At 39.6% G+C, this 27307-nt stretch overlaps 1 protein-coding gene across 2 annotated transcripts in view; it reads left to right on the top strand.

Moving 5' to 3' along the window:
• Ryr2 (ryanodine receptor 2) overlaps positions 1-27307 on the top strand; it is a 565815-nt gene that overhangs the window by 379476 nt on the left and 159032 nt on the right. For both annotated transcript variants that reach the window (XM_057787812.1, XM_057787811.1), the window contains 11 exons: positions 14-214; positions 3010-3115; positions 3688-3831; positions 6098-6371; positions 9031-9145; positions 10489-10621; positions 12696-12799; positions 16759-16894; positions 18100-18286; positions 20588-20693; positions 24430-24550. In XM_057787812.1, the coding sequence (XP_057643795.1) occupies positions 14-214; positions 3010-3115; positions 3688-3831; positions 6098-6371; positions 9031-9145; positions 10489-10621; positions 12696-12799; positions 16759-16894; positions 18100-18286; positions 20588-20693; positions 24430-24550 (1627 nt within the window). The remainder of the gene's footprint in view (positions 1-13; positions 215-3009; positions 3116-3687; positions 3832-6097; positions 6372-9030; positions 9146-10488; positions 10622-12695; positions 12800-16758; positions 16895-18099; positions 18287-20587; positions 20694-24429; positions 24551-27307) is intronic.

Raw genomic sequence — 27307 nt, 5'->3', positions numbered from 1 at the left:
ACTATCTTCTCAGATGTGCCTCTTGCTTCAGTACCTCTGTGACTGCCAGGTTCGGCACCGGATAGAAGCCATAGTAGCCTTTTCAGATGACTTTGTAGCTAAGCTTCAAGACAATCAACGGTTCAGATATAATGAAGTTATGCAAGCCTTAAACATGTCTGCTGCACTCACTGCACGGAAAACGAAGGAGTTCCGGTCACCACCGCAGGAGCAGGTACCATAGTAGAAAACTTTTAGGATATGTACATTATAAAACTGTGTAATAAATTATGAGTGTTTGTTTTTTCTTTTCTGTTCTGCTGAAATTAGCCAAGTTCATTTGGTCAATATTCTAAGTTTCACCCGAAGAATCTCTTTGGTTACTTTACACTATTATTAATTGATTAATGGAATATTATTATACTATTGGGTAAGTAAGTAACTAATTGCTAAAAGGCATCCAGTAAACTACAATTGGCTCGAAAAGGTCAGGATGCCACCACTTGAGGTTCCACAGATAACGACAGTGTTCAACCAGAGACGGGTCAACTTTGACTGGCCTGGGTCACCTTTAATGGTAGAAACCCTCTACTCCTAGAAATAGACACTAGATTCTTTGTCTTTTGGCCCCCTTGTAGAAGAAAGGGCCAGTAGTCATAGGGCCCTTTCTCTGTGTCTTCCATTGGCTAGTGTCAGATTAAACTGGCTAAGATGGGAGTTTGAGAAAAATCTAGTTCATTGCATAATATTGATAACACTCACATTTCAGTTAAAAATCTCTTCTTTGACCTGGAGAGAACTAGGTAAACAGGAAACACCAACACGGAGACTACAGCTCTTAATATCATGACAAAGCTACTCTCACTAAACTTCCCAGATAGGAAAAAGCAGAGGGATCTCAGCAAAGGACAAAGGAGAACCCACGGCATTCTTGATTGAAAAACACAGTAGCTGGGATGGATAGTAGGCTGGAGAACATGAAGGAGAGGGCAGAGGGTGCTGATCTAACTGGGTAGAAGTCCGCATAGAAGAGTCCCTCAGAGGAAAAGAGAGAAGAGAGAAAACAGAGACAAAGGATCTTGTGGTGGTGGTTTGGGGCTGCAGAAGAAGAAACAAAAGACAACAAGAGGAAAATGTCTTAAAATATTAAATTTTCTAAGGCAGTGGTTTTCCACTTTCCCAGTGCTGTGACCTTTTAATACAGGCCCTCGTGGTGAACCCCAACCATAAACTTATTTTCATTTTTATGCCATGATTGATTTCGTGACTGTTATAAATAATAATGTAAATATCTGATATATGGGATATCTGATATGTGATCCCTATGGAAAGGTCATTTGACCCTCAGAAAGGTCGTGACCCACAGATTGAGAACCACTCCTCAATTGCTGTGCAACTAGAGAGTCAAGAAGCCAGTAAAGCCCTCAACAGCAAAACCTGGAGTATTTTACTAATGCACATTGCAGCTGAATTTCTGAAAATTACAGACAAAGAAAAAGCCTTGAAAGAACTGAAATTTTAGTTGCAGAGGGAGGATAAGCTTGAGTATTAGCAGGTAGTTATCAGAGAAGACGAGGCCGGCACGAAGTGGAAGGTGAGTCCCAACCATTGAAGGAAAACCTGTCAGCTCAGAGTTCTACATACTGTGGGAAGACAGAAGTGAACAGCTGACACTAAAAATGGCAAAAGCGGCCAGAGAGATGGTGGTGAGGTTAAGTCCGCTTGCTGTTCTTTCAGAGGACCCACGTTTGGTTCAGAGCATCCACATTTAGTGACTCACAACCACCTACAGCTCCAGCTCCTGGGGATCTGATCTCCTCTTCTGACATTGCACACAACACACACACGCACATACACGTATACACAGAAGTTATGGGAATTGAACTATCTTGGACATACTATAAAAGAGCTAATGAATTTTTTCTCAAAAACAAAAAATGGCAGAAGAGAATAGAGAAAGTCAGAAAGGAAAGGGAAAGAACAATAGAAAGTGTCAGCCTACACGTAAATAACAACACGTTTTCTTTTCCCCCGGATTTATCCAAATATTGTTTGGGTGTTAAGGGCTAAATAGGTATTATAAAACTGTCTTTTATGGTTCTGACTGGGCGTGTGGAGAATTTTAAGATGACTTTATTGTAAATGGGAACTAAGAAGACATGGATCGAGATAAGACTTCAGAATTCTTCCCAACTGGCAAGTGCTGGCATCAGCAGCTCAGTTATAGGAAAAGGCATGCATGGTCTCTCCTGACTATTTTCTCAGAAGAGCATATGAATCTGTAATTATCTCCGATCTGTAATAAAATCACACTATAAACTTTGAAATTTTTCAAAAGGAAAATATAAGAGAACATCCACGCTGTCTTATCTTCATTTGTCAATTTAATATATTTAGTACTAAGACTCGAGCAGATGGAAGGAAGTGTCTTGCGTTTTGACTGAGACAAGAATATCAGTGTCAGCATAGCTGTCTATTATACGGCGTTTCTGTTGTATTTAGATCTCTCCTCTTTGAATCTGTATCCTTCTCAAGAGCATTCTTTAAAATATGCAGAAGGTGCCAGTGGTGGGAAATAATGGATGTGTAGAGCATAATAAATTGTGAAGAATATAATAAAATACTTCAAAAAGATTTTCACATCAGTGTGTATGTATGTATGTGTGATTGAGTGAATGTGTGCTTCGTGTGAGCAGGTGCCTATGGAGGCTAGAAGAAGGTGTCAGATCCCCTGGAGAGAGTGACAGGAAGTTATAAGCCTCTGAAACACCTGTAGTTAAAGATAACAATGTGTATGAATCTAAAATTCAGTAGCCCTAAGGAGGAGTCTAAATGATTTTAACTGTTTTCCAGCCACTACGTACAGGAGGAATTGACTTACTTTGTGATGCTTGTTGGACTGAAGGATAGACAGTGGCTTTTAACTTACTGGGGGCTTGTTTGTGGATGTAGAAATGTGATTTTCTATGCTCCTGAATTAAAATTCTCTACCCCTTCTGTTCTTCCTCTCTTGCTGTTTTCCTCTTCCAGATCAACATGCTTCTCAATTTTAAGGATGACAAAAGTGAATGTCCTTGTCCTGAAGAAATCCGAGACCAACTGCTGGATTTCCATGAGGATCTGATGACTCACTGTGGTAAATTCACTGTTCTGGTATAATCTCTGTTGCTGTGTCAAAGACCTTGGCCAATAGCAACTTAGAAGAAGAAATACTTTCTTGGCTTTGGCTTACACTGCCAGGTCACAGCCTATCACTGAGAGAAGTCAGGGCCAGAACCCAAGTAAGAACCTGAAAAAAATTGCAAAAATGATATTTGCTGACTTGCTCAGGTTTATGCTTTTAGACAGTAGGATAAGAGGTTCTGGCAAAGAGTTTCCAAAATCATTGATGCTGAAAAGGTCAGGCAAAGAACAGAATTGATCTTTACTATTGATGGTTCCTTTTTGTTCTCCACGCAGTGTGAGTGTGTCCTGGTTGTCAGTGGTCTTGAAATAACAAGAACTGGGGAAGAAGAGGAAGGAGGGAGAGATGCTGAGAAGTAAATTATTTTTGAGTGCTCAGGGGCAAGATAGTCTAATAGGTGCTGCTAGTTGCCTGAGAGTTTGCTGGGAGCTGAGGATGGAAAAGCAGGAGAGTCCGAGATAGCTCCCAACTATGTACTGTTTTCAAAGGGTTTTCTTTTCTGCTCCCCCTGCTGTTTATGCCAGGAATTGAGCTGGATGAAGATGGATCCCTGGATGGAAGCAATGACTTAACAATCAGAGGACGTTTGCTGTCCCTGGTAGAAAAGGTGACCTACCTGAAGAAGAAACAAGCTGAAAAACCGGTTGCAAGTGACTCCAGAAAGCCCTGTAAGCATTTGAAAGGGTCCTGGTCCAGTACTCAGCCACAATATTTATTCTTCCTGAGAATGAACATCACTCTCTTTAGGAGGCACTAACTTCCTGGGATCAGCTTTAGTGTTTGTTGAAACCAGAAGTAGACAGTAGCAGCTGCTGAACTCACAGGACCAGCTTGAGAGAGAACTGCATTGTCAAGGGCTCTTGCATAGCTCACATTTTACATACTTGGTCACAGACTGTCAAGAGAAAACATAGCTTGGGAGGTGTAAGCATGAAGATCTGATTTTGGATCCCTAGCACCCATGTAAGAAACAGTAGTGTACACATAGAACCCCCGTGCTGGGGTGGCAAAGACAGGGGGATCCTTGGGACTTGTTTGCCAGATAGTTTATTCAAAATGGTGAGCTACAAGCTTTTGAGAGACCCTGACTCAAACAATAAAGTGGAAGATTATCCAGAAAGACATTCAGCATCAGTCTCTGGCCTCCAATCATGTACATATTCATTACCACATGTACATGCAGACACGTGTCAACATGTATGCAGACATATACACACAAAGAAATTATAAAGGGGATAACTTAGACTTCATTGGTGAATACTGCATGTGATTTTTAAATGATTGAATAAAATTGAACTGTTTCTTTTAAAGTTAATAGATATTATCTGTAACTATAACTATATTTGATTCTGAAACCTTTTCTAAGGTATGCAGTTGTGGTTAATTGTATACTATTTGATCAAGAATAATGGCGCTGGTCATTGGAACCAAATAAGCCAGCCCTGCTGGACCAGGAGCTCTTCGGAAGTATGCCTTAATCCTGAAGGGGTTATGGACCAGAGCCATTAGATCCACATTCTTACCAATGAATTTCTAAGATCCTACCAATTTTAAGGCACAGCACTGGTTTAGTAACAGGTCTTTCTAGACAAAAATAGGAATCTTATTAATAAAATTATGTTTTAGAGATTAAAAGAATTGAGGCAGGCCAACTTCTGCCAGAGTTCTAAGTTTCTAATGAGTCAATATGCTAACATATTTATGACTTTTACTTGTTATTATGGCAATGAGATTTTGAGATGTGTGAGAATCTATTGACATTTCTTTGCATTGTTTTATTGTCTGGTTAAAATTGATAGATTTGCTTTTTCTTAAATAATATCTAGGCACAAAATAGATAGCTTCATTTGAACACAAGTCAATATATAAATGACAGAAATTAGGCCTCACTACCTCTCAGCCACATCTACCCTACCTAACTTAGATGCTTTCATTTTAGTTTAAGATGTTTAGAAAATTCTACTATCTTTGAATTGACCATGATGCCTGTTTTGACACAGATAGTCTCTATGTCTGATATGATTTTCAGTACAGTTAAAACTGAATGATCAAATCCTTTCAGAGGTATTTAAGTGACAATGTAGATCCAAATTCAAATAAAACCATAAGCCATATCTATTCATAAACGATATCCATGGAACAGAATACTTAATTGAGAGAATAGATGGATAACCAAGCACCACATTGAGTTGTCCATGGTGGAGCTTTAAAGGTGGAGTGAGGCGAACCTGGGAAGAGAATCAGAGGAAATAATGGATGGAAGTAAAAGTGTGGGTCCCTTGTGTTCTTGGATAGATTCGTGGACTCGGAGCAGTAGTTTTGCCATGTTTCTATTGTTCTGATAAAAATACCCTGACAAAAAACCAAATCAGGGAAGAGAGTGTATGTTAGGGCTTACAGATCCAAGGGGTTAGAGTCCACCGTGGTGCGGAAGGTGTGGCAGCAGGAGCAGGCCATCGGAACACACTCCTTGTGCACAGGAAGCAGAAAGAAGTGGGAAGCACAGGAAGTGGGACCAGGTTAAAAAACCTCAAAGCCCATCTACAGGGACATACTTCTTCTAACAAGGTTCCACCTCCTGAAGGGTCCATAACCTTCCCAAACATTGATACCCACTGGGGACCAAGTGTTCAAATTCATGAGCCTATGAGGGGCATTTCTTATTCAAACCACAATAGCTTGTACCTTTGAAACAAGTTATCTTAATTTTAAGAAATATTACTTAGACAGAAGTGCATAGCTTTTCATCCTTAATAAATTGCAATAATCTCTATGGGAAGAATGAAGCTATTTAAATAACTCTGTAAAGAATATCTCAAGTGTACTTAATGTGTCCTAACTTTTGTGATACCAATATGGGGTTGTGCGATTATGGAGTTGAAATGTCTAACTGATGTGTCTTCTTTCACTACTTGGCACAAACCTGCCATACAGCCAGTCTCCAGCAATTGATTTCTGAGACTATGGTGCGGTGGGCTCAAGAGTCTGTCATCGAGGACCCTGAGCTGGTGAGGGCCATGTTTGTGTTGCTGCATCGACAGTATGATGGCATTGGGGGTCTAGTCCGGGCACTGCCAAAGACCTACACTATCAATGGTGTCTCTGTGGAGGATACCATCAATCTGCTTGCATCACTTGGTCAGATCCGATCTCTGCTGAGTGTGAGGATGGGCAAAGAAGAAGAGAAGCTAATGATCCGTGGATTGGGGTAAGCTATGTAGCAATAGCAATCTTCGTCTTATACATTTCTTCTCATTTTATCAAGGTAGCAATGCATGAGAAGGCTCTGACTGGATTATGGGATGATGTCAAGTATTTTCTTTTCTAGAAATTAAGTTTTTTAAATCAAAGTAAAGAGTTTCTCATTGGGTCATGGGCAACCTGGGTGGGGATGGGGGATTCATCCCTGAAGAAAATTGACCCTTTATTCCTTAGTACTGTATGGAGCTCCTCCGGTAGGGTTCTTTTCTTATGAGCTTTCTCCCATCCACACTATATGTGGTCTTTTGCAGGTCTTATCTAGGTAATCACAATAGTTGAGAGTTCATGGGTGTGGTACCCCTGTTGTATCCAGAAGGCATTTTTACAGAATGTATTGACATGTACCTTTTTACATTGTACGATACTTTAAAAATTGATAATCAGTTGAAGTTCACTAATTTGACAGATTAAGATGCTAATGTGGTATTGATACATAGCAACTAGGTTATTTTCAACCCCTCAGTAATGTACAATTATATGTAAAAACACACTAAAATCTGTTACACTGGCAGATGACCATGTGTAGCAGGAGATAATGCAAAAGCTTGTCTCCATCCATTGAATGCTGGGTGGAGGAGGAGAAGGGGGACCATGTTCTAATAATTAAGTGTAATCAGTTTATATCTCATGATTATCAGGGGTTAAGATTGATTCCCACATCTTTATGAGTAAGACTGAAACAATTATGCTCTTTCCCCAGTGATCATTAAAAGGTAAGGTTCTAAATTTAAGAAATTAAAATAGTAGCAAAAATAAAAATAATGAAGATTGCATGAAGTTCAAAAGGAAAATATAGAAAACTGTAGAAATCTGGAATGTATAATCATAGAAGACGATGAAAAATACTCATAAAAATTGTAATTCAGACCAGACATGGCAGCGTACCTTTAATCCTAGCACTTGAGAGGCAGAGGCAAATGGATATCTCTGAGTTTGATAACAGCCTGGTCTATGCAATGAGATCATATCTCAAACAAAAACAAACAGATTATAATAAGGTAAATATTAGGGAAAGTGTAGCTAAAACTGTCATGGCTGCACGAATAGAACAGAATGCAAAGAAATAGCTAACATTGGGGTTAGAGTAAAAACTCCGTAGTTGCTTGTGCTTGCTGCTCTTATATAGGACTCAAGTTGGGTTCCCAGCTCCAACACCTGGCAGCTCACAATTGCCTATAACTCCAGGTATCTGAGGTCCTTTTCTAGTCTCCAGAGGCACCTGCATCAAAAGTACATGCACCCACACATATCCACATAATGAAGGAAAAAATTAAAAACTCACTTTCTCTTGTATGAAACTGAAACACAATCCAGAAGAATTAAAAAGATTGTTAAAGATGTCATTATTCTCACACACACATACACACACATGCACACACACACTCTTTCTCTCTCTCTCTCTTCATCCCATAGAACAATACTATGTATTACTCATGAGCATATTAATATTTAAATTTATAGAAATGGACTAGAAAATTATACTTCACTCTTGCCATAATGGTTACACACTGAAAACTGTATGCTAATAGGATAAGTTCAAAAACAGGTATTATATATTATATGATTTTATTATATGTTATATATTTTATATGCTAATATATTACAGTGCTATATAGTATATATTATCTATATAGCTATATGTAATATAGATATATAATATATAATATAATACATATACACATGGATATATAATTACCAAATGTTTTGTGAATAATATAGTGAAAGAAATGAGAGATTTCAGGGTTTGTGTGTGTGTGTGTGTGTGTCTGTGAGAGAGAGAGAGAGAGAGAGAGAGAGAGAGAGAGAGAGAGAGAGAGAGGAAGAGAGAGAGAGATCCATTGCTTTAACTTGGACAAGAAAATGTTGCCTGTGGACAAGAAAATGTTGCCTGTGAAGGACTCTTGTATTGACTGATTGATGCTGAAATCAATGTCAACAGAACTCTTTTTATATGGTGCTTCAGGTACAGCTTGAAGAGTCTTGGAAATAACACAATGTAATTTTTAAAACAGAAATGATATTGAATTGTTCTACATTCCATCTGCTGCAATTTATTTAAATTGTCATCAAAATCCAGGATGGAGACTGTTTGTACTCCTGACTTCACATGCCTCCAGTTTCTCTCAGAGACTAAGTATTGTTATCAGGCATGTTATAGTTTTGACTATATGTAGAAGTGTAGTAAAATATAGCAGAAAATAACACCATTGTAATTATGTGTGAAACCATGGAATGTAGCACTAAAAATAACAGATACAAGTAAAGCAGAGAGCCCAACAATTTTCTAAAGAATCTTCATATAAACTTGGTATAATTCTGATTATTTCTTCAATATAAATAAATATGAATATCCACAAAATTAGAAATAATTGCTAGGATATGCCATATCATTGAGAGGAACAAGTAGCTTTCATGTCACTTTGGTGCGACTATGACTATTTAGGAGAAGGCTAGATTGTGCTCACTAATATTTATGATGGTTATCATCACACTTTTTTTTCCAGGCATAAAAATAATTTCTTAAGATGTATCAGGATCTCAGATAACTGCCTTTGTGCCCTTTATTCTGAACTCTGCTTTACTGCTGCCTCTCCTGTTCTTTCTAGGGATATCATGAATAACAAAGTGTTTTACCAGCACCCCAATCTCATGAGGGCCCTTGGAATGCATGAAACAGTGATGGAAGTCATGGTGAATGTCCTTGGAGGCGGGGAGTCCAAGGTAAACTAAAGTCTCAACTTCAGGGGTCATGTTTGCTACATCCTTCTGTAGTGTATGGTCGGCAGAGAACTAGCAGAATGGTTATTTCTTTAGCTGAGTGGTGTTTAAGGAACACTAATATTCTCTCTCTCTCTCTCTCTCTCTCTCTCTCTCTCTCTCTCTCTCTCTCTCTCACACACACACACACACACACACACACACACAAACAAACACACACACACACCCTTGAATCTAAGGGTTGTAGTTAGCTATTTGAAATTTCCTTAATATCGAAAAAGAAATTCCTACCCTGTGCTTTGTCATTTGTGGTCTCCCAGGTGAGTCTAATTCAAGGATATTCAGCAACTTAAAAAGCGCATATCAGGTTTTAAAATTAAGCCACATCCCATTGTAAGTACAAGACATACACCTGTACTTCAGACCCCGCCGTTGCTGGGATTCACACAGCAGTTGGATACACTGAATTTTTGAGTCAAATCAGTGCTTGGACAGGATTGTTCTGGAATGGGTTTGTGGTAAGACTTCAAAGCTAACTTTTAAGTTATATAATTTACAACAAAGTCCACACCAACAGGATGTTTAGAAGAACATAGCAAGGAGATCTATCATTTCATATAAACCAGCACAGTTTGATAACTTGACTTTTAAAAGTCATGCCTAAATTTAAATCATACTGTGTAGTCTTTACAATATACGTAAGCCTAGGTTTTCCATGCCCCATGTATAGACAAACAAAGACCTTCACAGTGTATTGCGTTCGTGAAGAAGCATGTAGAATATGGTAGGAGGCATGTGTCAGTGCTGACTAGATGACCCTTCTGGCCAGGACCTTCCCAACAGGGAAGCTGTGGAGTCCTGGAATGTCAACAACAGCCACAATTGATGCTGATGCAAATATCCCATTGTGAGACTCCAAGTTCTGAACTTTCTGTAGTATATTTTCCCCTTCAGTTCCTTAGTTCTCAGCATCCATATTTTCTGAATTTTCTGGAACAGAATCAGAGGGATTATGTAGTCTCCCAGGTAGGCGCAGACAACTGTATAACCAGGCAGTACAGCTGTGTCTCTGTCAGTTTGATTTCTTAGCCAGGCTCAGGCTGCCTGCAAGTTTAGGGCTGATTGAAGATACAATCAGGGATGCAGCCTGGGTTTTCGAGACAGCGTCAAGGTTGATGTTTAGTATCTCAAGGACTGAGTAAATCACAGGCTACATGTTTGAAGATTCTCAGTGTCTGAGCTTGGTTTTCATGGGTGTGTATGGGTTGACAGTGTCATGGTGGCCTCACCTTCTGAGCTCAATCTTATCATTTGTTTAAGCAACTAACTATATACTCCTTTTATAGGAAATCACCTTCCCCAAGATGGTGGCCAACTGTTGCCGTTTTCTCTGTTACTTCTGTCGCATTAGTAGGCAGAATCAGAAAGCCATGTTTGATCATCTCAGTTATTTACTGGAAAATAGCAGTGTTGGTCTTGGTAAGTTAATGTATGATATTAATTTAATCTTTAAAGGGAAAATAAGCTGTGTAGGAGTTGGAGAGATGGCTTGGTGATTAAGAGCACTTGATGCTCCTGCAGAGGACTGGTGTTCTGTTCCTAAAACCCATATTAGGTGGCTCACAACTGCTCATAACTACAGCTCCAAGAGATCTAATGTCTTCTTCTGGCCTCCACAGACACCCTTACTCATGCACATATGCACACTTGCACATAAACATATACATAAATATAAATATGATAAATATTAAAAATAAGATGTATATTAAATTTAAATGTCAATATAGAAACAGAGGATATGGGAGAGAGAGAGAGATTGAAATGGCCAATGGATGAATGAAGAAGTGTTCAGAGTCACTAATTCTCAGTCAATTACAAATTAGAACCACAGTGAACTACCACCTCACACCTGCTAGAATGGGTGTTTCAGGGAAGACAGTTAATGTTAACTGTTAACAAGAGTGCAGGGAAATTGAATAACAAAATACTTATGCTGGAAATCATAATTGTTCTAGCCACTAATGGAAAACGTTGTGAAGATTCTATGAAAAGTTAAAAGTAGAATTATAGGGCTCACAAGATGGCTCATTGGATAAAGACACTTGCCACCAAACCTGATGACCTGAGAGTTCTATCTCTGGGACCCATGTGGTGGATGGAGAGAACTAACTCTCAGAAGTTGTCCTCTGTATTCCACATGTGCACCATGACATGGGCATGCTAATCTGCATATGCATACATACACACAAATATATAAATATAATATAAATTTAAAAATACAATTAAAATATGATGCACCAATTTGACGTCAGTGTAAGTGCCCACAGAAAGGACAGTCAGTGAGTTAAGGCAGGTCTTTGTTCCCATACTCAGGGGAGTATTTCCTCAATAGCCAGGATATAAAACCAGTCCCAGTGTAAATAAACAGGTAAGGAAAATGTGGTTTATAATCAAAGTACACTATCAGATGGAAATTTCATTAATTTTCACAGCAGATGTCCTGCAAATACATTATATCAAGTGTTGTACACATTGAGGTGGTGTACCGTGTTAACTCTATGTGAATCTGAAAACACGGAGTCCCTGGAAGGAGACAGGGGAACTGTACTTACCAGCCCCGAGAGAACTAGCCTGGGGACATAGCAGTCAAAGGTTATAAAACTTTACCATATGTGGTGGCTCATGTCTGAAATCCCAGTGCTCAGGCAACTGAAGCAAGAAGATCATCATGAGTTTGAAGTCAACCTGGACAACACAGTGAGTTCTAGGTCAGCCTGAGCTATGGTATGAGATCCTGTATCACCTGCACCCCAATGTAGACTTAGATACTAAGTCAAGTCTACCAATGTAGACTTAGATAGTAGGCATATCAGTTTATTTTCTCACCATTGTGATTAATATATGACAAAATGCAAATTAAGAAAAGGAAGAGTTTATTCTGACTCACACTTTCAGGTTCCCAAGTGTTATTGTAGGGGAAGCAATGGCGGCAGTGCTACTCTCTGATATGGTAGAGGCTGGGAAGCAGACAGAAAGGTGGATGCAGGCTGCACTCAGCTGTCTTTATCCTTTTTTCTTCAGTCCAAGCCCTCTGTCATAGAATGGTGCCACCCACATTTAAGGCGGGTCTTCCCATTCAATTAATCCAACCTAAAATCACATTTACAGACATGCCCAGAAGTTTGCCACCTGAGAGATTTTTTTTATACTGTCTAGTTTACAGTCATTTAAATGAGCATAACCCCCAGACACCCAAACAGGTAGTTGCTGCAGTTAAAAATCACTGAGCAGGTCTGAAGTGTTCTCATCACAAAACCTGGTAAGACTCTGAAGTTTTGCATGTTCACTCACATAAATGAGTCCTTTTACAGTCTGTACCTATTTAAATCACAATAAACATACACATTTTTTAGTTGTCAAAGATATTTCATTGATTCAGACTAGCCAAATATACATGTCGTTTAGGTATTAAGTGCAGGAAGGATGTGTTTCCTTGCACTCTGCTCCTAGTTCCAGCAAAACCCAGGCATTATCTCTTTTTCGTTTGAATTAGCTTCGCCAGCTATGAGAGGGTCAACTCCCCTAGATGTGGCTGCAGCTTCGGTCATGGATAACAATGAACTTGCCCTCGCTCTCCGGGAGCCAGATCTGGAGAAGGTGAGCCATGCTCCCAACTGGAGTGTCTGTGAACTGTACCTTTGGGGCAGTTGTCTTGAGATTACTTCAGCATAAACACTTGTGCTGTAGTGATATTCATATCATAGCATAGCATTTGATTATAGTTCTGTAAAATGTCTTATATTTTACATAATTTACTTAATTCTGTTCTCCATTCTGTAATACTGGGTGTGATGAAGATGAAGAAATTTAAGAGAGGTTGTCTCTTTACCACAAGAACTTTCTGTAAAATAGGGATCACCTTTCAGTGACTGGTACAGTTTTGTCTGCTCTTGTTTAATAATATAGTGTTAATTTTCCTAAGGATATTTATATGTTCCACTGAGGATGCCAGTGAAACTGTAAGGCTGAGTGTTCTAAGCATAACTAACCATGTGTGTTGATCAGCATGCGTGGAATGTTCCCCAAAGTATGGCTGCAGAAGCCTTCTATGTGACCATTTGTTCCTTCTCTAGAGTCCCTGTCTGTTGTTTCTTTACAGACATGGATCATCTTAAAAGAATTTCCTCATCCTCTTTCCAGACTGTCCAAAGGTTTCTGTGTCATCCAGTGTCAAAGTAAAAGACACAAGTTCTCTCCAGTGCCATCCACCCACATATTGTTCTGCTCCCATATTCTGTCACTGTCCAGTCCCTTCTCTTTGTTCTAGCTGCACAGATCTCACTATAGCTGAGCATGCCAGATGTCCCTGTTTCCGGGCTTTTGTGCTCCCCATTCCCTCCCCCTGCTAAGTCCTTTCTTACCCCTCTTAGCCCGCGGCTCTTTACCAGATATCTTTTCATCATGACTCCAAAGTCATGTTTGCGATCAGTTCTTCCAATCCCTGATGTTTAAACTTGTAAGTCATTCCTGCTTTCTTTACCTCTGCCTCTTATTTTGTGACTTAATTTTATCTTGTTGAAAGTATGTATATTTGCATGTCATATATCTTGTATATGTATGTAAGTACAGATTTCATTTGGTTTCTATTTATATGATAACTTGTGATATATATACATATATATGAATATATATATAATGTACCTATTCATATAACATAACATTTAACAGGAAAACTTTCTGAGAAATACAGTTGCATAGCATCTTTGTGATGCAAACATCATAGAATATGCCTCCCCAAAACAAGACATTTGTGGCATCTCTAGAGGTTGTGGTCTTGGAGGACCATGATCATATATAAGTTCCATCACCAGTGGACACTGTTAGGTAGCTCACATACAGGTTAAAAATCGCTATATTTATGTGTTTCTTAAAATTCACTCTCTACTTATATTGCTACTGGTGATGTCAGCATTTTTGCATATGCTTGCCCAGCTTCAGAGAGGATGTTGGCACTGGGGAATACCTGCGTGAGCTCTTTCCCAGTCCCCTGACATGCCAGATCAGCATCATGAAGTTTCACATCTCTGACTCACAGAGGAGACTTTGCTCCTATGTGTCACTTAAAATCATTTTGTTTGTATAACCCCTTAAAATAGTTAAAATCTAAACCCTTGATCATACCAAATATAGCGGGAGAATGGAACAACTGGATACCTCCACCAAGGAGCTGTTGAATGAATGCTGTGTAATGACTCGGAGAAGCCTCCAGTCTATCAGTTTAAACATGCACTCTTTCTACTGAACTGTACATGTGGCCTTCACATTCCTAGATTTGCTCAATGGAAAGGAATCTGTCATTGTCCACAGCTAAAGCACCCACCACTGTACAGATTGCTAAGTGAAGCTGTAGACTATCCATCCATGGGCAGTGGATTGCTATTCGCAATACAAAATAATTCAGTATTAACTTCTACTACAATGTGACTGAATCTTAATATCATTAAACCACGTAAGAGAAGTCAGGTACAGGAAGGTTCATGCTACATAATTACATGTGTGGATATTAGTGAAAATACACGCTAATTTGTACTGAAAGAAAGCAGTTCGTTTGGGGCTAGATATACAGGGAAAGGGACTGCAAAGGGCACAGGGTACCCTGGAAGGAAGATAGAACGTTATAAGGTGTTTTCTGACATGTGCTTCTTTCAAACCACATTGAATTCATACCTTAAGTTGACCACTCTCTTGAGCATCGCTTCCCTCAATGCTACAGACATAGAAGTTTTAGCTATAGCATTTGTTTGTTTCTAAGCTGAATAGAACTCTGTTTAAGTTATTATTGCAACCCTTTATCACCTTTGGATATGGCTTCTTTGGGGATGGATTTCTTATGTCCCAATCCTTCGTGAAATGTTATGCACTGTTAGTATGCCTACAAAATGAAGTATCTTAAAAGATAAACCAGGTAGGCATTTTTTAAGTGCTAATTTCAACATCACAGAAAAGTACTCTGGTGGGCATGCTGAATATCTCTTGTTCACGATGCTTGAAAGCCATCGTGATTCACTGTTAGTGTTTTTTGGGTTACAAAAAATTAGTGTGCACAGATAATGAAATATTTGATTCTGCATTTTCAGTGTACCTGCCTTTTGAATGAGACCCATCATCTGAAATCAGATAGAGACTTTTTTGTTTGTGATTTCATGTCAACACTAAAAATGTTGTGAATGTCACAGCTTTGGGGATTTTAGATTTTTGGATTGCAGATAGTCAGATAATCAAGTTTTTATGGACACTGATTTGAGGAGCACAAATAATGTACTCCAAACAGTGTGCCCTGCGAGTGAGACATGTTTAATAAGAACTGAAGAGATCTGCTTCTAAATTAGGTTTACCCTACTTATGCACCTTCTCATACCTGCCCTACCAGTGAATGGATGAATGAATCACTTCTCTCCAAGATGTCTTTATATCTCATCCAGGTGTTCCTGCATTCAGATAGTTTCTCAGTCCCCCTCTTTACAGGCTGAGCTGTGGGAGGATGCACTCATGTGGGTTTTAATTGGACCAGAGGTCATTAGACATTTAGAGGTATGTCAGCTATTATGACTTTTGTATACAAAGGTTTTGAGTTATGTGGTATGGAATTCAAGAACATTATATTCTCATAGAATTCATTCATAATTTTAGTGACTACACTTTGTTTTATGTGGTAGAGGATGCTGTTTGTTGGTTCCCAGCTGCTCAGCCCCGAAATTATCACACAGAAACCATATTATTTAAATCACTGCTTGGCCCATTAGCTCTAGCTTCTTATTGGCTAATTCTTACATCTTAATTTAGCCCACCTCCATTAATCTGTGTATTGCCATGGGCTGCGGCTTAATAGGTAAAGTTCCATCCTGCTCCAGTGGGGCTACATGGCTTCTCTCTGACTCCGCCCTTCTTTCTCCTAGCATTCAGTTTAGTTTTCCCTGCCTACCTATATTCCCTGCACAGGCCCAAGACAGTTTCTTTATTAACCAATGGTATTCACAGCATACAGAGGAGAACCCCATATCAGTTTTATTTTAGTATGTCCCACAACTAAAGTTTAACTAGAGAAAATTTATGTCAGTTATCATGATGTTCAAAAGAATTGCAAAGCCGGGCGGTGGTGGCGCACGCCTTTAATCCCAGCACTTGGGAGGCAGAAGCAGGCGGATCTCTGTGAGTTCGAGACAAGAGCTAGTTCCAGGACAGGCTCCAAAACCACAGAGAAACCCTGTCTCGAAAAACCAAAAAAAAAAAAAAAAAGAATTGCAAAAAGGAATATATTTGTTAGGGCTGGAGAAATGGCTCAGTGGTTAAGAGTGATTTCTGCTCTTCTAGAGGACTCAGATTCTGTTCCCATTACCCACATTAAGTTAACAGCTGCCTCCAGCTCCAGCTCTAGGAGATCCAATGCTCTCCTCTACCTTCTCTGGGCACCTGCACTCATATACACATACATACACAGAAATAAATGAAATGCATGCGTTTGAAACAACCCCTGAATAATCTCATTTTCTAGACTTAGTATAGGCTCCAGTTACTTCCAAGAGAATGCTAACCTCTTGCTTATCATTTATTTGTAGGTAGTTCGTTATCTGGCTGGCTGTGGGCTGCAGAGCTGCCAAATGCTGGTGTCTAAAGGTTACCCCGACATTGGGTGGAATCCAGTTGAAGGAGAGAGATACCTTGACTTTCTCAGATTTGCTGTCTTCTGTAACGGTAGGCCATAACCATTTGAAGACTCATAAAACTATGTGAAAATAATAGTTCTGGGGCTAGAGAGATGGCTCTGTGGTTATGATCACTTAGCTGCCCCTGTAAAGGATGCAAGTCTAGTTTTCAGCACCCATATCAGACAGCCCACAACTGCCTGTAACCCCCTTATGGGGCATCTGCATTCTCATGCACACACAGACGTATGTATATGCTTAATTAAAAATAAAAGTTAGTATTTTTTTAAAAAATGAAAAGAAAATAAGTATTCATCATAGCATTTTCATAAAGAAAGTGAATAGAAAGATTGTATATTTTATGTAATAGTTTTCTTTTCACAGCAATAACTTATACTACATATTTTATGTGGATCATAATTTCATTGTTTAATTTGAAATCTGCATGTACCTTCTAGAATTTTTTGCAATTGGGTCTTAAGGGTTGAGATTGCACTATCTTCTCCCATAACAAATGTTTGTCTCTGTAATATTTTGCTTTACTTGGAAAATATTATCAAAGAAAGTAATTTATGATATTTAGTGTGTGTGTTTCACTTTTCACATTGCTATGACAGACTACTTGATAGAGGCACCTTCGGGGAGGACCTTAATCAGTTCATCATTACAGAAAAAGTGTCTGCAGCATCTTAGTCCATGGTTGGCAGGAGCTTGCAATATAGCTTCATATGTGACACCAATCAGGATATAAAGAGTGAGAGCTAGGATATAGCTGGAGGTAGAATTCCCTTCAAGGCCCTCTCTGACAGCCCATAATAGCCAGCTTGGCCCAGGTCCCAGTCATCTTCTAAAGACTCCCAAGACAGCCGTGTCTTGTGGGGACAAGTGTCCAGGCACACAAGTCTCTGAGGGTCCTTCAACATGCAGACCATAACAATACATATAAAAGTTGTGATGTGTGTTGAGTGTTGAATTTATGGGCAGGCGTGGATAAGGGTGCTTGCTGTCAAGGCTGACCTCTTGACTTCAACCCCTGAAACCCATAGGGTAAAAAGAGGGAAAACATTTCTGCAAGCTGTTCTCTGGCTTCCACGTGGTGTGTGCACTGATTTCCCAGGCCCCATAAATAAATGTAATTTAGAAGCCGATTTACTAATATAGTGTATTTCTAAGGTATACCTGTTTCTTTAAATGAGAAATGTTTATGGTCCCTGGAAGTCTTATATTTTGTTTACGTTACTCCTTTGACTGCAGGGGAGAGTGTGGAAGAGAACGCAAACGTCGTGGTGAGGTTGCTCATCAGGAGGCCCGAGTGCTTTGGTCCTGCCTTGAGAGGGGAAGGTGGTAATGGCCTCCTTTCAGCCATGGAAGAAGCCATAAAAATAGCCGAGGATCCTTCTAGAGATGGTCCCTCCCCAACCAGTGGATCCAGCAAAACCCTGTAGGTATACCATGCATACCCTCAGCAAATGCTATCACCCCACCAAGGTTGACCACTTGTATTTGACATCCTGCTAATGATCGTTTACTACCTGCCACTGAAAACTGAGTGTCTTAGACAAAAAGGATATGGAGTTGGCTGTTGGAATAGGCTGGATGAACCAAGGGGTAAGCTGGAGAGAGTGTGTGGATTTAGGAGATGCATTTTGTGGGTATTTTAGGGCTAGCTAGGCAAATAACACAGTTTAGAAGCTTATATACTTGACATTGGGACATAATATTGTCATCTACAAGGTGTTGGCTACATTTATATCTATCCTAGAATAATGAGCCCACAGGGCAGGGAACAGGTCAGCAATAAGCACATAGTATAGATGATGGGAGGTAAGCCTCTGAAACTGGAGTCAGGTCCAGTGGTAGTGAGATAATTTGGTTGTGTGTGTGTGTATAGGGGCCAGAAGGAGGTATTATTTGTTCTGCTCTTTAGTTTGTGACCTTATTCTCTGAGACAGAGTCACTCATTGAATTGGGAAGTAGGCTGGAAGCTCACAAGCCCTAGCAATTTTCCTGAACCTGTTCCTCCCCCAGCACTTGGGTTACAGGCATGTATGACATTGACCATGTCTGCCATTTTATGTGAATCCTGGTGATTTGAACTTGTGATGCAAGTTCTCTTTCCTGCTGAGTCATTTCTGCAGCTTCCCAAGATGAGTTCTTATCATGTTATCAGATAGAGAAAGAGACTTTTAGTAAGGGAATGGGGATTCAGCAAGGTCAGTATGATGGGAACATCCAGGAAAGCAGGCATAATTCTGAGGAGCAGACAGATATTGTGGCAGAAGATATTAATGCTGGTTTCTAGTAGGGCCCTAAGACAACATAGATGGGCATGTGTCATGTGTGTCCTTACTGTTATAGTTTTTAATTTGTGGAGGTGAATGTCCTTCCAGGGGGTCAAATACTCACACTGCTAGTGAATATGTAAAGAAAAAACACAGGACTCAGAGGGGACAGACTTGCAAGTAAGAAAACCTTATTCCTTCCACAGGCACAGAAATTATGTGTTTAGCTGGTAGACATTTGGTTAAGTCAGTTCTTAGCTGATCTCACAGTGGGAAATACATTCAGAAAGCTCAGGCTAGGACCATGTTAGTCAGTGTGCACGCGAGAGCTTGAGAACTCCCTGGTGTCTATATAAGGCTACTTACTGTTACTCTGCAGACTATTGAGTTCAGCTGATGACACCTCCTTCAGTCTACCCAAAAGGAAGGATATGGGCCCCTTAGGGCTGTTCACATTTGCATTTTATCATCAAGATAATGGGATGCTTGCAGAAAGAAAATCTTGAGGAGGTAGAGAAAGAAGCAGACTAGACTGTCTGTGAGTGATGGAGTGAGGGTAACAGTTCTAAATGTTATTCTAGACCAAAGAGTATACATGGGATCTGACATATGTTATCATATATGATGTCTTTGGTTACCCTTTCTCTATTTCAGTGCTACTTAAAAAAAACCTCTTAAACTTATTTCACAATAGTCTTTTTACCATTTCTTTTGTTAATATGCTGTCTCTCATTAGAAATGCATATATGTATACATATCATATACATATATATTTTGTATGTGTGTATGCACTTCTCTATATGTGGTATAAAAAGCAAAAAGGGACTATTTGGGAGGAGCAGGGTGATGGGAGAATGAATATGAAAAATGTATAATGTTGTACATGTGTGAAAATACCATAATGAAAGCTGTTTGTTTGTAAACTAACTCAAAAGATTAATAGAAAAAAGAAGCAAAGAGTTGGAGAGATGGTTTGGTGGTTAAGAGCTCTTGCTGTTCTTCCAGAGACCTCATGTGTTTGGTACTCAGTACCCAAATCAAGCAGCTTGCAACTACATGTAATTCAAGTTTTGGGGCACCTTCTTTCTGACACCTTCTTTCTGGCCTTCAAGGGCATTGTAGACATGCAAACGTAAATAAACACACACACACACACATACTCATAAACAAAAAGAAAATAAAATCTTTAAGGCTTAAAAAAAGAAAACGATCAGATTCTATCAAATGAGCCATTCTCCCCCTTTCCCTTGGCAGAAATCTTAATATGCCCTTGCAATGTGTTCTTGGCAATAGAGCCCAACTCTGATCCTTAACTCTTTTGTTATTTTGTGTGGCAAATGTTTCACTGGTGTGTATGAGATGTGTGAAAGTACTGGCAGGAAAAGGGTGTCCCCTTTCCTCTGAGCACTGCACAATCATTTAAATACTTTCCGTTTCTTTTGGAAAAAAATCCCCAAAAGTGATACAGAAGAGGAGGAAGATGACACCATCCACATGGGGAATGCCATCATGACCTTCTATGCAGCTTTGATTGACTTGCTCGGTCGCTGTGCTCCTGAAATGCACGTGAGTCTGTATGGGAACTGGAGGGCAGCAATCCTCAGAGGTGGCAGAGCTCACAGCCACATCCTGAACTGGTAATATTCACACTCCATTGAAATTAATAGCTGTGGCCTAATTGCTGAACAAGTGTTTGTTTAGTTAGAAATGTCTCATTGGCTATAAAAATTAGTAATGAGATTTTCAGTACAAGTCATTAATGGAAGATGTAGTCACCCATATGTCTTTAAAACTCATGTGGCCTCCTTGCCTTTTAAGAAGAGAATATATTTTCCCTGTACAGTTTCTTCTCTGATGGAAAACCACTGCTTTCACCAATAATGGATTCCTTTCATATAATGATTATCTCTGCATGAGCAGAGCTGGGCAATATTGATTTCAAAGCTCTAAGGCAGACATAGTTGTTGAGAGCCCATATGGGTAGCACCCCTGTCGTGTCCAGAAAAACTGATTTCACAGCAGTCTCTTAGTTTCTAGTTTATAGATGCATACTACCCCATCTTCTACAGTGTTCCCAGAGCCTTGCGTGTAAAGGTTGACTCCTGTCCCATATGGGGGTGGGTACTCCTCAGTCACTTATTCTCTGTTCTTTGATTGGCTGCGGCTCTCTGTAATAGCTTCCAGACTCCTGATACCCCACCCCTAGCTGATGACCTATTTAGGCAGTTGATGGTTATTAGGGGAAAGAAAGTCACTTTTCTTTGCGAGCTGGCAAATAGGCTTCCCATGTCTTTGTGGATGACCCTACACCCTTGCACATATGGGCAACACAAATTTGATTAAGTGTGTTATTAAGTTTTTAAGGAGACGTGTACTTGTGAGTAAGACATGTTAGATGGGACATAAGGAGTTTGTAGAATGGAATTGATGGTGAATTATTATTGACACATTATACACATGTATAAAGTGTTAAGTAAACCTGCAAGTCAGTTTCTGAGCTGGGATAAACATGAAGCCAGAGCAGATGGCGTGCAGCAACCTCATCTCCCTACCCTTGGTACTTATGCTTGTTTTCAGTTGTTATTTTGTGGTCTTTCTTTTAAGCTCATATGATAAAACCTACTTGAGTTTCTCTCCTTTTGTAATTAGAGTAGAGCCACAGAATAGATAACTGTTAGAGTGTTAGAAAATATAGAATCATTTTTTAAACTTATTTTTATTGATTAATTAGTTAATGTTTCCCAACCTGGTCACAATTTCCCCTCCCTCCCTCCTTTCCTCCTAGCTTCTCTTCTTCTTCCCCAACCTCACCTCTTCACCACCCTGCATGCCTCCTCCTTTCTCTTCAGAAAAGGGCAGCCTTCTCAGCGATAACAGCCAGCCATGGTATATCACGTTGTAGTAAGACTAGGTACCTACTCTCCTATTAAGATGAGGCAACTCAGTAGGAGGAAAGAGTCTCAAAAACAGGTAACAGAGTCACAGATCCCCTACTCTCATTAGGAGTCCCGCAAGAAGACCAAGCTACACAACTATAACATATATGCAGAGGGCTTAGGTCAGTCCCATGCAAGCTCCTCTGGCTGGTGGTTCAGTCTCGGTGAGTACCTATGAACTCAAGTTATTTGATTCCGTGATTTTCTTTTTTTTTTTTTTTTAGTTTTTTCGAGACAGGGTTTCTCTGTGGTTTTGGAGCCTGTCCTGGAACTAGCTCTTGTAGACCAGGCTGGTCTCAAACTCACAGAGATCCGCCTGCCTCTGCCTCCCGAGTGCTGGGATTAAAGGCGTGCGCCACCACCGCCCAGCGATTCCGTGATTTTCTTGTGTTGTCCTCGGACCCACTGGTTCTCACCATCCTTCCTTGCCCTCTTCCACAGGATTCCCTGAGCTCTTCTGCCTAATGTTGGCTGTGGGGCTCTGCATCTGTTTCCATCTGTTGCTAAGTGAAGTCTCTCTGGTGGCAGTTGACTTAGACAACAATCTACGAGTAAAGCAGAATATCATTAGGAATTATTTCATTGACTTTTCCATTCATAGCTGATTCTGTCATAGGTTTCTACGTTGCCTAGTCTCTGGGTCCTGGCCCTCTCAATAGTGTCAGATGTGGGCTCTCTCTCATGGCATGGGTCTCAAGTTGAACTGGTCATTGGTTAGCCATTCCCATAATTTCTGTGCCACCTTTACCCCAACATATAGGCAAGAAAAATTGTTGGAAAAAGGTTATGTGGCTCAGCTGGGGTCTCAGTCCCTCCACTCTAAGTCTTACCTGGATCCAGAAGAGAGCCAATTCAGGCTTCATGTCCCCATTCCCAGGAGTCTTAACTAGGGTCAACCTCATAGATTCTTAGAAGTCTCCATTGCACTAGGTTTTTAGCTTATCCCAGAGATGCTCCTGATTCCAGTTGTCTTTCCCAGTACTCTCTCCCTCCATCCTCCCTTGCTTGATCCCTCCTCTTCCATCCACCCATCCACCCATTCAGACCCCATCCACCTGTGGTGGTGATGTCTATTCTATTTCCCCTTCACAGTGAGATTAATTATCTTCCCCCGAGGCCTCCTTGGAAAGATTAGAATCTTATTTTCAACCCAGTCAATGTTGATGATGTGATTTTTTTTTCACTTTGGTACCTGGGAATGGATGATGGAAGATCCATGTGCTGGAGATTACTGCAGACAAAACATGGATACTCACACAGTTTGTACCTTTGCCTGTCTCAGAGGAACTAAGAAATACATTATAATACTACATAGAAGCTTTTAGTGTTACTGTCATGCCCATCTTAAGGGTCTGGAAATGCTAAAACAGATCCATAATGACACACCATGCCTCTTCTGAAGTTCAGCCATTTTTACAGTTATTAGTTGAGCCCTCTACTAGGCCACAAATATGGCTTGCTTTTCCTGCCTTGTGGTAAAGGTGACAGATGCTGATTCTGGCTCTAGAGAGCTGTGACTTATTCCAGAAACCCACCGAGACTCCTGGCTATCCTGATCTGCAGGCATCATGTGGTCTTCCTCAGTCAAAAGTCTTAAATGGAACTGACCCCCTCCTCCAAGAATCAGGGTGGAAATTGGGTGGATATAAAACTAATTCCCAATCTAAAGAACAGAAAGAGGCTAAATAAATCACAAATATTAGTTTATTTTCAGTGGCTAGAAATAGTGACAGTTTTATTTTGTTATTTCTCTGGTTATTGGAAGGTATATGTGATTTTAGAAGGCAATTGTTCATAAACTTATCCGATTTTCAGTTTGTTTTGGTATCCCAAATATTATTAAAAAATATAGTCCTTTTGGATAAACCAGGTATATAACCTCGTGTTTCCCCTTATTTGTGAGAACTGTAAAATGTGGAACTGTAAGATATTTCTTCTTATTTATGGGAACTGGAGACATGGCTCAGTAGTTAAGAGCATTGCCTGCTCTTCCAAAGGTCATGAGTTCAATTTCCAGCAACCACATGGTGGCTCACAACCGTCTGTAAAGAGATCTGGTGTCCTCTTGAGGAAGAGACTTAGTCAGTTGTCCTCATCAGCTTAGATCATGAAACCCAGTATGGACAAGTTCAGCGGAACCATCGTATGCTTCAGCATTGCCAGGGCATAAATTTCATTTCAAATTTCAAGATGTGATTGCCTGCCTGTGTGTCTGAGATGACAGTTTCTGAGAGATGGCTAACTTTATGCCTATTCAGGAAAGACAAGTTCTTTAAATTTGGATTCTCATGGTTTAAGTTTCCTAACAGAACTATAGACAGAGTCCACAGCTGGTTCTAAGCTTGCTTTATTCTCTTCCTGTTTAGTTGATTCATGCTGGAAAGGGAGAAGCCATTCGAATCAGGTCGATTTTGCGATCCCTGATTCCACTGGGAGACTTGGTGGGCGTAATCAGCATTGCATTTCAAATGCCGACAATAGCCAAAGGTAAGATGCTTCCACCCTGTGTAACTCAGGACTGGAAGGACAGTGGTTTGTGAAAATTTCACCAGTGCTTAACATCCTGTCTCCCCACCTTCATTCAGTTAGATGCATCCTCGGGTGTAAGACTGGGCAGACCACTAGCTGCATCCAGTCCTATGTGTTGGAGGAGGTGGGAACAGTAGACCATGGTAGCACATCGGTGGGATTTGAGTCCTAGGCAGTTGTGATTATATTAAAACCATTGTTAAAGAGCAGCTGAGCTCAACCCTGGGGCCCACATGGTGGAAGGAGAGGACTGACTCCTGCAAGGTATCTTCTGACCTCTGCTTGAATGGATAAATAAACAAATATAAAAACAATTTTTAAAGTGAAATAAAATTAATGTCAACTTGGATGAGTGTTTGAAAAGTAAAGAATTGCTTGGGTCTCTGAGTCCATTTTTGTTTAAGTATAGCTAGATGGTAAAATAGTACAACCCTGAGACCTTAAATCCCAATAATATGTGTGTGTGTGTGTGTGTGTGTGTGTGTGTGTGTGTGTTTAAAGGATACTGAGATGGGAATTTTACATTATTAGTTATTTAAAAAACTATGCCATGTAAATGTAAATAAACTGAAAATCAAATCAACCCAGGTTGAATGTTAAACTTATTTTGATAACTTCTAATTCAACTCTGTCAGTCACTGGGTCCAGAACTTGGACAAGTTTCTTACCCCTCCTGAAAGTCAGTGCTCACCACCTGTTAAATGAGCATCCTGGCACTCGCCTTACATGTAGATCATAGAACTTGTCCGTTATCCCTTATGGAGAGATCTCTCAGTTCTAGAATATTTGAAGGAAATCATTCAATGTTGACTGATTTTTCTTAACTCAGAATGAATCCACATATTCTCATTTCTTATGGAAACAAAAGCAAAACTTCTCCACAGTAACATATCTTTTGACTTATATTTTAAAGTCAAGGCATTTTCAAAATATATATGTTGGGTTAATTTAGCAACATTTATAATCAAATGTGTTTTAGCAGCTGTTGCTCCATCCTCAGCAGTCATGCAATTCAAAGACAACACAATAAAATATAGTATCCAGACTCTGTATATTCCATCTTTACGTGGCTTTATTTTAAACTCCATTTCTTTTATTTTTATTTTTAATTTTTGGTTTTTTGAGACTAGGTTTCTCTATGTATCTTTGGCTTTCCTGGCACTCTGTAGACTAGGTTGTCCTTGAACTTACAGAGGTCCACCTGCCTCTGCCTCTCAAGTGTTGGGATTAAAGGTGTGTACCACCACACCCAACTATTCTCTTTCTTTATTTTTTTTAAAAGGACTTTATCCTTTTTCTTTTCTCTCACAAGCTTACATATATTTTTAAACATACTGTAAACCATTTAGAGGTTTTCTTTGTCTTTGAATCTGTCTTTACTTTATATCTCCCTTTTTATGACCACATGAGTCTTTATTTAGTATTAGTTATATTAGAGATTTTTTATAATAATAAACAAACTAATAAGTATTATTTTTAAATTTTAATTATTTATTTATTTGAAATATTATGTATTCATTTTCCAGGTAGGAATATAAAATTTCATTCATTGACTCAGAGTGAGAAGCTATTTCAGGCTGGTGATGGTCATGTGTCCTCCTTTCCTGTTCTGTTTCCTTCAACATTACATCAATGTGAAAAATTCTGTGATACCATTCATAGACTCTTACTGTGTGCTACCAGAACCCATTTGACATAATTATCTTCTGGTGAAATAGGGAGCAAATAAACTCCCATTGACACACAGGCCCATAATTCTTCATACTAATGGTTCCTAACCTTTGTACTTAAGAAATTACTATAAAGAATTCATTCATCTACATAGACTTCAAGCATTGGGTATTGAAAGAGAAAATGGCATGACTCTCAAATATGTTATAATTAATGATGTTGACTTCATATGAAATCCATGCTGGTTTAACAGTTTTGATTTATCACTTTATTATTACTGTGTAATTATAATCTTTATTATGGTATTTCACTTATAATTATAATCTAAACCATATTTGTGGGAAAATACCTTGACTATCACATGGTAGAGCATGAGTGTCTTAGAGTTTCTATTACTGTGAAGAGACACCATGACTATGGCAACTCTTATAAAGGAAAACATTTCATTGGGTGTTACGGTGTAAATGAATGGCAGACAGAAATTATAATAAAATATTCAGCTTTAATAAGGAAAGGACTTATAAAACCGAGGTTCCTGCGGAGAACAGGAAAGCAGAAGAAGGGAAGGCGGGGAGCACACCCACAATATTTATAAGTAAATAATATCCTCAGGGGACCCCGCCCTATAAGCAAGGTGATTGACTGGGCTCTCCCTACAATTGGGGCTGACTTACAGTTTCAGGCATTTAGTCCATTATCTTGGCGAGAAGTATGGCAGCATGCAGGCAGACATGGTGCTGGAAGGAGCTGAGAGTTCTACATCTTGATCCACAGGTAGCAGAAGGAGACTGCCACACTAGGCCTAACTTGAGCATGTAAGAGTTCAGAACCGATAGTGACACACTTCCTCCAACAAGGCCACACCTACTCCAACAAGGCCATACCTCCTAATAGTGCCACTTCATATGGGTCAAGCATTTAAGCATATGAGTCTATGGGGGCCATTCCTCTTCAAACCACCACAATGAGTTTAAAGGGATAGTTCTTAACAAGGGTAGAAATATGTGCTGCTTATTTTTAACTTTTTATGGTATCCACTCTACA

Source organism: Chionomys nivalis, chromosome 13 (assembly GCF_950005125.1).
Source record: "Chionomys nivalis chromosome 13, mChiNiv1.1, whole genome shotgun sequence".
NCBI classification, from domain to species: Eukaryota; Metazoa; Chordata; class Mammalia; order Rodentia; family Cricetidae; genus Chionomys; species Chionomys nivalis.
The sequence above is the reverse complement of the archived record's forward strand: the minus strand, read 5'-3'. Positions and strand labels throughout refer to the sequence as shown.